Below are 13261 nucleotides of genomic sequence, written 5' to 3'. Positions count from 1 at the left end.
ACTGTTTATTCTCACTAATGCACTTGGAGTGATTTTGGGTTTTTCAAGCCAAGTCTCTGATATATGTACAGATTTGATCTTTAATTTATGCTGTGCTATAGAATACTTGCTGGAGTCAGTTGGATTTGAATTAAAAATATGAGGCCTTGCTGTGTATTACCAAATCTGAACCAGTGAAAAGTTCAGACCTCTGTGACTTTAAAGATCTGAAATCCAGAAAATCCTGAGGCATTTGGATTTTCAAGACTCAGCCTGAGACACTACAGTTCTATGGCCCTTTATACTAGTTTACCAGAACTCTGGCCCCATTCCCTGTGCTGGTGCTAGGGTAGTTGAGTTTTACATGTATAACAAAGTCTTCAAAGTTTGCTTCTAGGAGACTGAAGTGATTTTCAGACTCTAAAACAAAAATTCTACCCTGAAAAGCAGCCAAGTGCAGAGTGGTTTGGTTGGGGAGAAGTATATTGCATGGGTCCCCTGCTCAAACCTCTTGGCAGAGCCCAAAGTACCTCTAAGAACTACTTGGGCTCTTTTGAATGGCTTAAAAGCATTAAAATTGTGATAATTCAGATGTACATACGGAAAATGTCCCTACATGCCATCTTTTATTTCATCTTCTTTCTAGTGTCCTTATCAGTGTTGTGTCTACAGGCTGCCCTTCTAAATATGCTCTGGTCCTCCTACCCACAGAGCCGTGGGCTGTGCTATTGTGTGGAAGTCAGGCTCCTTCCCTGTGGCCTTCTGCGGCAGTGTGGGCGGGGAGGGAGCATGCCCTGAGCACCTGTCCCTGCCAGCTAGGTGCTCAACCTATACATCGCCTTATCTCAGAAGAGGAAACAGACCGGCACCATCCAGTAGACTAGCCACTGGCCATGTGTGGCTAGTTACCTTTACTTGCATTGCAATTAAAGTCAATCCAGTTCCTCAGTCATGCTAGCCACATTTCAAGCGCTTAGTAGCTTCATGCAGCTAGTGGCCACCCTGCTGTATGTTGCGTGTATAGAACATGACCCTCATTAGAGAAAGTTCTCTTAGTGCTGGAACAGAGGTTAAGCAACATGTCCAAGGTCACACAGGGAGGGAAAGAGATGGGAAAGACTAACTCTTGTGGCCATTGTATTTTCAGTTTTGTTGTTGAGCAAATTCCAGGATGTTCTTTTCTGTTCATTTGTTCAAAAATAATATTGAGTACCTACTATGTGAGCCAGGCACTATTCTAGGGATATAGCATTGTATAAAATAATCAATCCCTGCCCTGATGGAGTTTCCATTTCAGTGGGGGAAAACTAATAAAAAATATATACAATGTAAACACAGTGAACTATACATCAGGAGGTGATGAGTATAATGGAAAAGACATTTCAAAATAAAACAGAATAAGGGAGGTTTAGAAGAGTCTGAGGAAGCAGCAGGTTTGTTGCAATTTTAAACAGGGTAGTCTGCAAAGGGAAGGACCAGCGCAAATGTCTGAAGGCAAAAGTGTGCCTGATGCATTCAAGGGAAAGTAAGGAGGCTGGGGGGTTTGGCTGGAGTGAAGCAAATCAGGGGACATTAGTGGAAGATGAAGTCATAGTGGTGGGGAAGGAGGAAGATCACATGGGGCTTTGTAAGGACTCTGGCTTTGAATAAGACAGGAAACCAAGAGGATTTTCAGCAAAAGGGGCACAGTCTAGCTTGCATTTTACTGGGATTGTTCTGGCTGCCATGTTGACAATAGGCTATATGGGTGGAGGGAACAGAAGCACTTCAGCTGCTATTGAGAGAATCCAGGAAAAAGATGATGGCCATTTGGACCAGTTGCAGCTGGAATGATGAAAAATGTGGTCAGATTCTGGATCTATGTGTTTGAAGATGGAACCAACAAAAGATGCTGATGGATTGAATATGGGGCATGAGAGAAGGGGTAAAGGATGACTCCAAGATTTTCGGCCTGAGCAACTGGAGTTTCCATCAGCTACAAGGAGAGCAGATTTGGGCCAGGTGCAGTGGTTCATGCCTGTAATCCTAGCACTCTGGGAGGCCAAGGTGGGAGGATTTCTTGAGCTCAGGAGTTCAAGACCAGCCTGAGCAAGAGCAAGACCCTGTTTCTATTAAAAATAGAAAAAATTAGCCAGGTGGGGTGGTGAGCACCTGTAGTCCCAGCTACTCAGGAGGCTGAGGCAGGAGGATCACTTGAGCCCAAGAGTTTGAGGTTGCTGTGAGCTAGGCTGATACCACGGCACTCTAGCCCAGGTGAGAGAACAAGACTCTGTCTCAACAACAACAAAAAAAAAACCCACCACGCAGATTTGTTATATCTTGAGGTTGGGGTAGAAACTCCAGAAATTCAATTTTTATTAGTTTGATTTGCCTAATACACATCTAAATGGTGATGGCAGTGGGCAAATGGATATGTGGATCTGGCGTTCAGGAGTAATGACTGTCTGGAGATTTAAATATGGGGCCAAGGGAGGAACCAGCAGGAGAAACGGAAAGACAGTCAGTGTTGGAGGAGGAGTCAAGGGAAGAAAGGGCTTTCTTCTTCCTTCTGTTTCTTCTTCCTTCACACTCTTCTTCCACCCCAAAGGCTGGAGCAGTAGCTGTTGGCAAGAAGGAGCAGGAGCCACGGGCAGCTGTGCAGCAGGATTTGCCTCCTCTGTCTGTGTGTCCTGCTGGCTCACCTTCCACTTTTATTCACATGCCTGGCAGCCAAGGGTGCTTAATAGGACGGGTGAGTTCATGCATCTGACCTGTGGCTTTTCTTAGTCTTTAAGAGCCTGCTATCCATGGGGGAAACTGGTAACACCCAGATGTGACGGGCTGAATGATGTCCACCCCCTAATTCACATGCTGAAGTCTAATTCTAGTAGTTTAGAATGTGACTGTCTTCAGAGATAGGGCCTATGAAGAGGTGATTAAGTTAAAATGAAGTGATTATGGTGAACCCTAAGACAATATGACTGTTGTCCTTCTAAAAAGAAGAGATTAGAGCACAGGCATGCACAAAGGGAGGATAATGTGAAGACGCAGGGAAAAGACAGTCATCTATGAGCCAAGGAGAAAGGCCTTGGAAGATACCAGCCCTGCTGACACCTTAATCTTAGACTTCCAGCCTCAGAATTACAAGGAAATAAACTTCTGTTGTTTGAGTCACTGTGATATTTGTTACAGCAGCCCAACATACTAATACACCAGGAGAGAGACTTGCGATCCCATCCTCTCCCTGCCCGTCATGGCGTGTGTAGTCTCAAGGAGGATTGACTCCAAGGAGAAAAGGAAAGTTAAATTCTTGGCTTTGCTTTCCAAAGCATAGTTTTTAGAACCCAGGTTAGGGAGAATTATCTTTAAAGTGACGCCTTTAACTTTTAAGATTTGGTTCTCTTGGAAATCAAAAGGCTGAGCCCTGGTCCTATGAACAATAACCAGAGAAGATAGACAAAGACTATCCCATCCTTGCAATCTGAATAAAGTCTGGGGGAGCAAAGGAACTTCAGATAGAGAGAGCTTAGATTCTAGAGTTCCTGACAGGATCACATGTGACAGATGGTTGGGGCATGTGAAAGCAGAGGAGATTGTGCCATTTCCAGGTAAAGCCTGTATAACAGGTGCAAACCTCTGGGAGAGGTGACCCTGCACCAGCAGGGGGCGGCAGCAGGAGGGCCAAAGGGAACCTGTGTTCCCACAGTGCAGGCGGGCCCCTGAAGTGTGTCCCCATATCCCTTGTGGACACAGCAGGCTAGTCTAAAGCCCCAAGTCTGACAGGTCTGGCCATCCAATGTGGAGGAGGCCAGACCTGGAACCGGATACGGAGACTGGATGTCAGCAGCAAATGCTGGAATCTGCACTGATGGCCAAAACCAGGTGTAAGAAACTGTCTGGATTCTTCCCCTGCAGGGCCAGAGCGTCCTCACCCTCACTGTCTCAAGCACAGACGCCACCTTGAAGAGAATGGGGGAGAGGAAAAGCCTGAATTGACCGACAACATGCTGATGGGATGGAGTCCAAGCTGAACTGGCAAGACAGTGTTCTACCATTAGGTATGATGGTGACTGCAGGAATAAGTTCAGTTATTAAAAAATAATGCTATGGGGATAAGGGGGGAATGGGGAGTTATTAATGGGTATAGTTTCAGTTTTACAAAATGATAAAAGTTCTGGAGATGGATAGTGGTGATGATTGTGTAACAGTATGAATGTATTTAATACCACTGCACTGTGCCCATAAAAATGATTAAGATGGTAAATTTTGCTATATGTATCTTACCACGACTTTAAAAACTGGAAAAGAATATAATGCTATAAGGCTCGCCCACCTGAGGTTGTGGCTTCAGAAACTCATACCCATGACAACAGATAGGAGCCAAAGTGGAGCTAGGGTAAAGAGAGGGTGAGCTGGGGTCTGGGGAGACTGCTCAGGGAGGGCAAGGGCACCAGGAGATGGAGCTGGGAAGGCGTGGACGCCACTGTTTGCTTGGCGTCATTCTGGGCAACACCTCAAAACTAGGCACAAGCCTCTCAGTTACACACACACCACCTTTACCATCCTGCAATCACATTTCCCAGCCCAAAGGAATTATTGATGGTTGGAATCTAAATCTTTGCTTAAACAAACATTCCCACAAAGTTCAAGGAAAAGGATATTGGATAAGATAATTTTATTTCACAAGGCAAAGGGTTATGTAACACCCAACTGGATTCCATCTGAAGCATTAGAAGCCAGTTGTAGTAAACACATCTTACATATGTTCAGTGCCAGCCACAAGAACTGTTCTGCTTCCTTTAGACCTGATGCTTTTTATTGTGGCTTATGGTACCCATGCAACATGCAAGAGCAATGGTTTTCACGAAGAAACTACCGTGCCTTATAGCTGTTGCCCCAAATCACCAGAAAACTTGAACCGTCTCAGTTAAACATCCCTTTAAATGCTGATAGAAGAAAAGAATATCTATTGTAATATGCAATCGTCTATACCCTCAGATTGCTATTCCTGCATAGTCAGATGGTGACCATGCACATTCTTTGGATGAATGAAAGCTTGGAAAGCAGAGAAGGCCGCCTGGGCTCCGGCTGGCTGGCTCTGCCTTCAGCCTGCTCCATGCTGGACCCTGAACTCTCCTTCTGCCTTTGCTGGTATAGCTTGGAGGCGTTTCACACCTTGGAGAGCTCGATGTCGTAGGTGACCATGTTGAAGTTGTCCCAGGCAAAGAGCTTCTTCTCCAGGGGGTTGTAGTCGATCATGCTGTTGTACTTGTAGCGGTTCTTGAATGGGATGGCCAGGGTCTTGCTGCTCCCTGTGCCTGTGTCATAAGCGAAGTTGACCGTGGCGTCGGCGGAGGAGTAGCTGCTGACGGTGTACAGGGTGCTGCAGATGATGAAGGCGTTGGCCACCGACTGCTTGCGGATGTTAGTCTCCCAGGTTTGTTCAAGTTCCAGATTCTCTGGGTTCAGTCTGGAGAGCACGATGGCGCCTTTGGCCTCCTCAGTGCTGTAGATGACCCAGAGTCCACCCTCGTCCACAGCCAAGTCGATGTCTGTGTAGCCACCCCAAGAGTACGGGAACTGCCCGTGGTAGCCGGCTCCAGGGACGTCCCTCTCCGCCCTCACGGTCTCGGTGTTCAGGTCATACCTTACCACGGTTCTGGACCTGGCGCCCTGGAAATAGAGGCTCCCCTCATACACCACGGCGCCCGTGCTCTCCAGCGGCCGCGGCAGCACGTGCACCCGCGAGGGGTAGCCCTGCGCGAACCGGCTCCTGAGGTCGTACTCGAACACCCGGCGCACGTCCGAGCCGACCGTGTCGATCCTCCACGTGGTCTCGCGGGTGTAGGGGTGGGTGGGCTTGGGGTCTCGCATCCACACGCCGTACTTGCCGGTGATGCTTTCCGCTGTTCTCAGAGTGAGGGGCTCTCCTACCCAAACTAGTTCTCCACATCCTAGTGAAGTTAAGGAAACAAAACACCACTTGTCCGCAGTCTGTCCAAGTACAGTGACCCGGTGGAAGCACGGCAGGGCGGCACGGGCGAGGGCCCTGGAGGCCGACCGTCGGGTTTAAGCCGGGATGTGCGGCTTCCAGTGAAGTTACTCAGCTCTCTACGTCTCAGTTTTCTCATTTGTAAAGGGGGATAATAATAGTGTTTTGGGGCTGTTATACGTAATTATACACATTAAGTGCTTGGTATAGACTAAATGTTATGTGATCCATCTGTGGTTTGAATTAACGTCTACTCAGTATAAGCTGTAAGGGTGAAAGTTGCACAGGGGACTTCAGCTGCATGCGTAATTCTGCTTCAGCTGGGCAGGGACTCAGGGGTGTTCTTTACATTACTCTGTATAACTTTCATGCCTGACTTATTTCATTATTAAAAAATAGAAAAATAAACTCATTATAAGAATAATTGACCTATGACAAAGTTTTTCAAGCCCTAACTGATGTACTACATATTTCATAGATCATTTTAATACAATAAAGCCTGATTATAATTTTTTTAATGTAGTGAAGAAATAGTTGAAAATTTAGATTTCAGAGAATCATGTTTTAAATATTTCATAACCCCATTCAGTGTTAGTGGTAACTGTCAACAACGTGGATAGTCCAAGTTTCTGGAAGCCACAGTCTTAGTCTTAAAGACAGACTTTCAGGGATGGGCAAATTGTACTTTTCCTAAGTGGCCAAAGTTCAGAAAACGTACCTTTAGTGACAGATCACGTGCTGAGATGGTGCATGGTGTACACCTGTTCCTAAGATAAAGCAGTGAAGGAGGTACAGTAAAACGTAACCTCTCAGATATAGTTAATTCTGTGACAATCAAGTGGGTGAAAGAAACACATCTCTCATCTTCCCCTGCTCAGCCCAGCCCAGCCTCCCATTTGTGGGTGGTAGGATGTACGGCTTTGCTAGGGACAGGCCGATTCCTGCAGACCTGCCCTGGCAAGGAAGCAGAGCGGGGTTCTGTTCTGCTCCCCCTCCCCTGCCTCCGCTCCCAAGGAAGTTATTAGTTTCCCTCCTGGGCAAGCGTTTACTCTCTACTTACTCTGAACACAGAAATAGACATGGATAAAGACCACATGGGCACAAAAGGGAAGAAAGCTAACTTCATACCATCATCTCCCTCTTCATTCCTAGGATGGCCAGATGGACTCTCCTTCAAGATTTGGGAAGCAGGAACCTCAGTTACCTCTGACTTCAGTTCCTGGAAGGCCAAAGTGTCCAGATTCCATTTAGAAACTGTATTGAAAGAAAGAGACAAAATTGTACTGTGAAAAAAAAAAATGGCTCAAGGCTTGACTATGTTGAGTATGGCATTTAAACAGGCGTCACCAAAGTCATCATGCTTGAGATTTGCTGTAAGACAAGGGTGTGAGTGGGGTGGAGGACGGGGAAGGGAAGATAAAACAGGATTGGACTAGCATCTTTTTAGATGTCTGAATTTCAGCAATTAAAAATTCAGTGCATGGCTAGGCGCGGTGGCTCACTAGGATGGCCAGTGTAATCCTAGTACTTTGTGAGGCTGAGGCAGGAGGATTGCTTGAGGTCAGGAATTCGAGACCAGCCTGAGCAAGAGCAAGACCCCATCTCTACCAAAAATAGAAAGAAATTAGCTGGGCAACTAAAGATAGAAACAAAAAATTAGCCAGGCGGGGGTGACGCACACCTGTAGTCCCAGCTCCTCAGGAGGCTGAGGCAGGAGGATCACTTGAGCCTGGGAGTTTGAGGTTGCTGTGAGCTAGGGTGACACCAGGTTACTCACTTTAGCCCAGGCAACAAAGTGAAATTCTGTCTCAAAAAAAAAAAAATTCAGTGCATAACTTAAGGTTTTTGTCCTTGTCATATGCAAGCACTCCTGTAAGAAGTAACATACTGAGCTTTGCATGCTCAGTTGAAAGATTCTGTCAGATGCCTCTCACTGTTGCATAAGGAAGAGTGGGCGTGTGCAGGGTTCCTACAGGAGTTCAGGGGAGAGGGTAGGCGACGTTGGTTAGACAGTAAGCATTCAGTGTCACACACATCTGCATTTGCTGAGGACTGTGGCCTTATGGCAGTTGTTGAATACGAGGATGAAGCAGTAGCCACAAAGAACAGGCTTGGTGTTTTCAAATGTGGGTTTGACTATTCAGGTATGGCGAGGCCGGCAGCTCAGGAGATGACTGCCACTGAAAAGATAGTTTGAGGCAAAACCATGGAGACAGTAAAAAGATAGTGATTGCTGGCGGGGAAAGGATGAACAGGCAGAGTACAGAGGGCTTTCAGGGCAATGAAAATACGCTGGCACTGTAATGGTGGATACACATCATTACATATTTATCCAAACCCAAAGAATGAACAATAGCAAAAGTGAGCCCAATTGTAAACTGTGGACTCTGCGTGGAAGTAGGTTCACCGATTGTGGCAAGCACGCTGCTCTGGTGGGGGGATGCTGTTGGTAGTGGGGGAGGCTGTGTGCGGGGGCAGGGGCACATGGGAAATCCCTGTACCTTCCTCTCAATTTTGCTGTGAGCCTAAAACTGCTCTTTAAAAAAGCCTTAAAAATATTTAGCTTGTTGTACTCACAGATCGCACAAGGAGGTGGGTGCACCAGGCCCTGGGGGCCACGTGGGGAAGCGCCAGGGTTGCTCAGGCAGCAGAGGGAGCGAGGAGAAGATGTGGGCAAAGCCTTGTTTTTCCCGCAGGAAGGTACCGGGGAGGAAGGGTAGGCAGGCTTAGGATTGGCGAGTTTGAAGAATTTCAGCAGGCTCTGGGCAGAGAGGTTGTCTTTGGTTGTCTGGTGCAGTTCGGGGGGTGTCTGGTACTTGAGGTGATTAGGCCAGGGAGACAGTGGCCTTGAGTTTGAAATCCAGAGAGAAGAGGTGCGGCTGTGGGCTCTGGATTGGGTGGTTTGCATAGGAAAGGAACACTCACAGTTGAGTCCTTCATTATCTGTAGAAATCCGCTGGCCCTGGGAGGGACAGGCCCTCCAGTGTCATCAGAGCCCAGATTGTGAGCATCAGAACAAAAAGACATGCTTAGCACATGTGCCTTTTCTCTTGCTGAAACTGTCAGTCAGTTTATGCCCCTTGAGTGACGTGGCTCCCAGATCAGATTTCTCAGGTGTCTGGGACAACAGGAGGGAAGTTGGTGCCCCACCTGAGCCTGGGCTCCCACACATCTGAATTCAGGAAGACGTTTTGTGCCTCATATCATTTGTTGGCTCAACTCCCTTGAATGTAGGTTTCAGGTACAGAGGATCACAGTGACACTCTTAACCCTTCTGGGTGTACCACGTTCCATCAGTCTTAAGCCACACATTCTTTCACATTTGCCCATCTCCGAAATCAGGGTGGCCTCTTAGAGTTTCTGGGGTTCAGCTTTGAAGAATTACAGTACTATGATGATTACAGCTGCCCAGCTACCGTCCCCTCCTCCCCACCCCACCCACCTTTGTGTGGCTGCAGCTGTTCAACTAGCCCCCATAAGAGCATGACTGCCCTGCAGCGGGTGGGACCTCGCTCCCCTGGGACACCCCTCAGTCTAGAGCGGGCCATGCAAGCTATTAGGACCCCTAAGCCACAATGTGGAGCCAACTGAGGATGTCCTTGATGTGCATCCCAGTGGGACTTCTCCACCCATTGAGTCAGCGCCGCTGGAGGCCCCATTAAGTGCCAGGCTGTGCTAGGCACTGGAGACAAAGGGTGAATAAGACACAGTTGGTCTGTGCCCTTGAGAAACTCATACTTTGGCGAAGTCCTCTTAGCTGAGGAGTACCACGGGTTCATTCCAGCCTGCTTTGCAAACCAGAGTCTCTCGGACAATCCAAATGGGCTCTGGAGAGTCCTGGAAAGTGTGTTTGGTTCTCTGACCAGGGTACCCAGGGCAGAGACCGATCCACTAGGTCAGAGGGAGGTTCCCTAGAGCAACCTGGGACCTGTACCAGCTCCTTCCCTTCTCCCCCAGTACAGGCGACCACACAGCTTTGCCAGGGAATTGGCGCTGCCCCATGGGTGGCATGGGAGAGGGACAGGGTGCTGCCAGGGAGAGCTAACAGAGGAAATTCCCCTTCCTATACCAGGGGATGCCACAGCTATTTGTAACCACCCTCTCTGTCTTTGCCCTCCCATTGCCACGCCTTCTCTCGTGGGCCTAAAACATAGTGATGGGCCTCGGACCCCTGGCTGTCAGGAGCAGCCCACCCCTGCCTTGCCCACGTGACCTCCTGCATCAAGCAGAGGCTCCTATGGTGTGACAAACCCTTGCCAGGGCAATTTCCCAAAATCAGGTCATTAAGCAAATTCCTTGAGCTTAGCTGCTTTCCTTTCATTTGTACCTTTTTGTTCTTTTCGTAGTCACTGACATTTATTGGGTGTATACTATGTCATTTGTACCTTTTCTTGGACCATTGCAGACTATTCCTCAGGATTCAAACTTCTTTTCTTCAGTCATCTCAGTTAACTCTTAGAACATAGGAGCTGGTTTCGGGCAATGTGAGGTGAGAGAAATACTGCAGTGGCATCTGCACAAAAAGTCCAGAGGGCCTTCCCCCAGCTCCCTGCCCTTCAGCTGGAGGACCCACAGTTGCCACGGGAGGGTCACTGTGAGCCACCCCTCCCCGCATCCGGCCCCTTCCTCTGTCTATCTGGTACAAAGTATTTCATTCTGTGAATGTAGCCTAGGATGGTTATTTAATTTAGCAATGTGCTGAGAAAACTATGCATATGAAGAAAAGTAGGGGTACATGCCTCCAAGTCAGAGAGAAGGAAATTAAGAGTGTCCTCTTTAGCCACAGAGGGAATGAAGACATTGGAAACAAACACACATATAAAAACACAGGCATTGCACAGGTGACTTCCTTGCAAATAGCTGAAGTACGTTCTGGCACTGAAATACTGAAAAACCGCATTTTTGTGAAAAGAGATGATTCATAGGCATTTATAGCTCTTTCCACATTTCAAAGAATTTTTAATGTAAATTTTTATGTGATGTGGTGCCTGCAAAGTTTCAGAGAAGCAGAATAAAGTTTTAGGACTGTGTTCCGTACCAAATACAATTTAGTTATTGCCTATTAGAACCCAGGTGCTGTGCTAGTAGCTTGCTATTCATCACTTGTCCACCTAACAGTCCTGAAAGTGAACATTATTCTCCCCTTTTGCAAATGAGGAAACTGAGGTTCAGAGAGGTTAAGTTACTTGCCCATAGCTAATAAGTGGAGGGGCAGGGAGTTGACCCTATGTCTTCCGAGGCCATGGCAGCTGTGACCCCTTCTACCCTGTGGTGGGGAGGAGTGTCAGTCATAAATGCATCGCTCTCAGGGCTGAGTGCACCCTTTCATGTACACTGTCTGGAAAACACAGCATTGCTTCTTTAGAGTGAGCACAGCGCTGAGCTATCTCAGTAGAGGGCACTGGAGGAACGATGTGGGAGAAAGAAGTTTTCTCCTGCAGTTTTCCTGCCCTAGTCTGGTCAGCTATGTGATGTGAGGACAATCATTGGAGTCCTGCCCCAGCCACAGACCCAGGACGAGGGTCTCCTGTGACCTCGCAGCCTCCACCTGGCCATAACCTTTCCACAGCCCTCTCAACAAGGAAACCAGAGTCCTGCACAGGGACCCCAGTGCTCTGATGGCCTCCTGCCTACACCTGCACGTGACACCCACCGTGTCCCCACCCCAGGTTGCCGGGCGCCCTCCCCACCTGTACTTGGAGGTGGCCTATGGCAGTGGCACACCAGCTCAGGCCTGGGCAAATTAGCCACCTTCTCTGCTGTCTGAGGGCTGAACCCCACCTTCCCCCGTGAGCCCTGAACCCCTTCTAAGTCTGTCCTTCCTCCAGTACCCTCCCTCAGCCCTAGGGTTCCATATGGAGTTTACTTACATCTTCTAGTTGCTCTTTTATCATAGTTAGTAATTTTTTAAATTTCTTTGAGACAGGGTCTCACTCTGTCACCCTGGCTAGAGTGCAGTGGCCTCATCATAGCTCACTGCAACTTCATACTGCTAGGTTCAAGCAATCCTCTGCCTTGGCCTCCCAGAGTGCTAGGATTATAGGCATGAGCCACTGCGCTAGCCCATAGTTAATGATTCTCTATGGTAAACTTTCCTGCTTAACCTTCTGTGTGGTTTCTTTCTCCTAATTGAACCCTGACTGCCACTGGAGGCTTTCCAAGAGGCTCCAAGATGCTGCTCAGCACTTTGGGGGGTGACCCACTCCCGGTGCTGAGTGAGGGTCCCAGTGCATGGCCAGTAAACATGCAGCTCCCGGGCTGCGCACCCGGGGAGCCCAGGCTTCCCATCAGCTCTTCCTTCGCCACTGCCACAGAAGAGGTGGCACAGGTGCCTGGCTGGTGCCAAGTTCCTTGCCTGGTCCCAACCTGGCCCTCAGGGCTCTGAGCAAGGAGCCTACAGCTCCTGCTGTCTCTCTCTTCCCCTCTCTTCCCTCACTCTTTGCAGGAGCCACGCCTCATGTGCTTTCCGTGGGGTAAGCAAGAACCACAATAAAACATTATGTAAGGCAGTGGCTTCCAGAATGACTGCAAGGCCATTTCCCAGTTGGCAAGTGGGATGGTTGAGTTAGGAGCCTGCTGGCTCCTGCTTGGTCATGTCAGCCAGGAGCATCTGGCAACAGTCAGACTCCCGGAGTGGAGCCGTCTGGCACGAGGACTGGAGCCTGCAGTGGAGGGTGCGAGGCCCAAGGGCAGGAGAGCAGTCGTGTAAGGGAGCCAGAAATGACAGCTGCCTAGTTCAGCCCTGCCATTTGCCAGCTGTGTGACTTTGAACAATGACTCCACCTCTCTGAGCCCCAGTATACGGAGCTGCACAAATGTCTCAGGTCATTTTGAAGATTACATACAAAACTATAAATGAAATAGTCCTCAACATAGATGTGACAAAACTAAAATTTCTCTGGAAGATTTCAAAATCACTAACATTTCATTCTGAATGTGGAAGAAAAAAGATCACGAAAATATTAAGGACTATATTATGTCCGATAACCTTTTTAGGGCTTTTATTTTTAAAACTTTTTTATAGTAAAATTCAGTTCTACGGTTCAAAGGTTCATGTCTATTACAAAATTCTGCAAATTTTCTGCATGACCTGCCCTTCATCTTTATAGGCTCATATTCTAGAGAGCTCAACCTAGAAACTGAACTCATTAACTCACTTGCCTAGACACACACACACACACACACACACACACACACACACACACTATATATTTAGGCAAATGACATCATAATGAATTTTGTAGATATTTTCTATCACTGTCTGAAAAGTTCAGTCCATATTACATAAATGAAGAGAATGAAGGAAAAGAA

General features: G+C 47.8%; 1 protein-coding gene across 3 annotated transcripts in view; it reads right to left on the bottom strand.

Annotated features, from left to right (window-relative positions):
• Nucleotides 1-4618: 4618 nt before the first annotated feature.
• The window catches only part of MYOC (myocilin), a 13673-nt gene continuing 5030 nt past the window's right edge, over nucleotides 4619-13261 (bottom strand). The window contains exons 1-4 of one of the 3 annotated variants that reach the window (XM_045547370.1): nucleotides 10336-11900; nucleotides 8528-9321; nucleotides 7079-7204; nucleotides 4619-5912 (exon numbers count right to left, since the gene is read on the bottom strand). In XM_045547370.1, coding sequence (XP_045403326.1) covers nucleotides 5128-5912; nucleotides 7079-7204; nucleotides 8528-8858 — 1242 coding nt within the window. In that variant the 5' untranslated portion in view covers nucleotides 8859-9321; nucleotides 10336-11900 and the 3' untranslated portion in view covers nucleotides 4619-5127. Of the gene's footprint in view, nucleotides 5913-7078; nucleotides 7205-8527; nucleotides 10132-10335; nucleotides 11901-13261 lie in introns of those variants that run through there. The other 2 variants (XM_045547372.1, XM_045547369.1) reach the window with 2 other exon arrangements.

This window comes from Lemur catta, chromosome 3 (assembly GCF_020740605.2).
Source record: "Lemur catta isolate mLemCat1 chromosome 3, mLemCat1.pri, whole genome shotgun sequence".
Taxonomy (NCBI): Eukaryota; Metazoa; Chordata; class Mammalia; order Primates; family Lemuridae; genus Lemur; species Lemur catta.
Note: the sequence above shows the minus strand (reverse complement) of the source record. Positions and strands in the feature narration are given on the sequence as shown.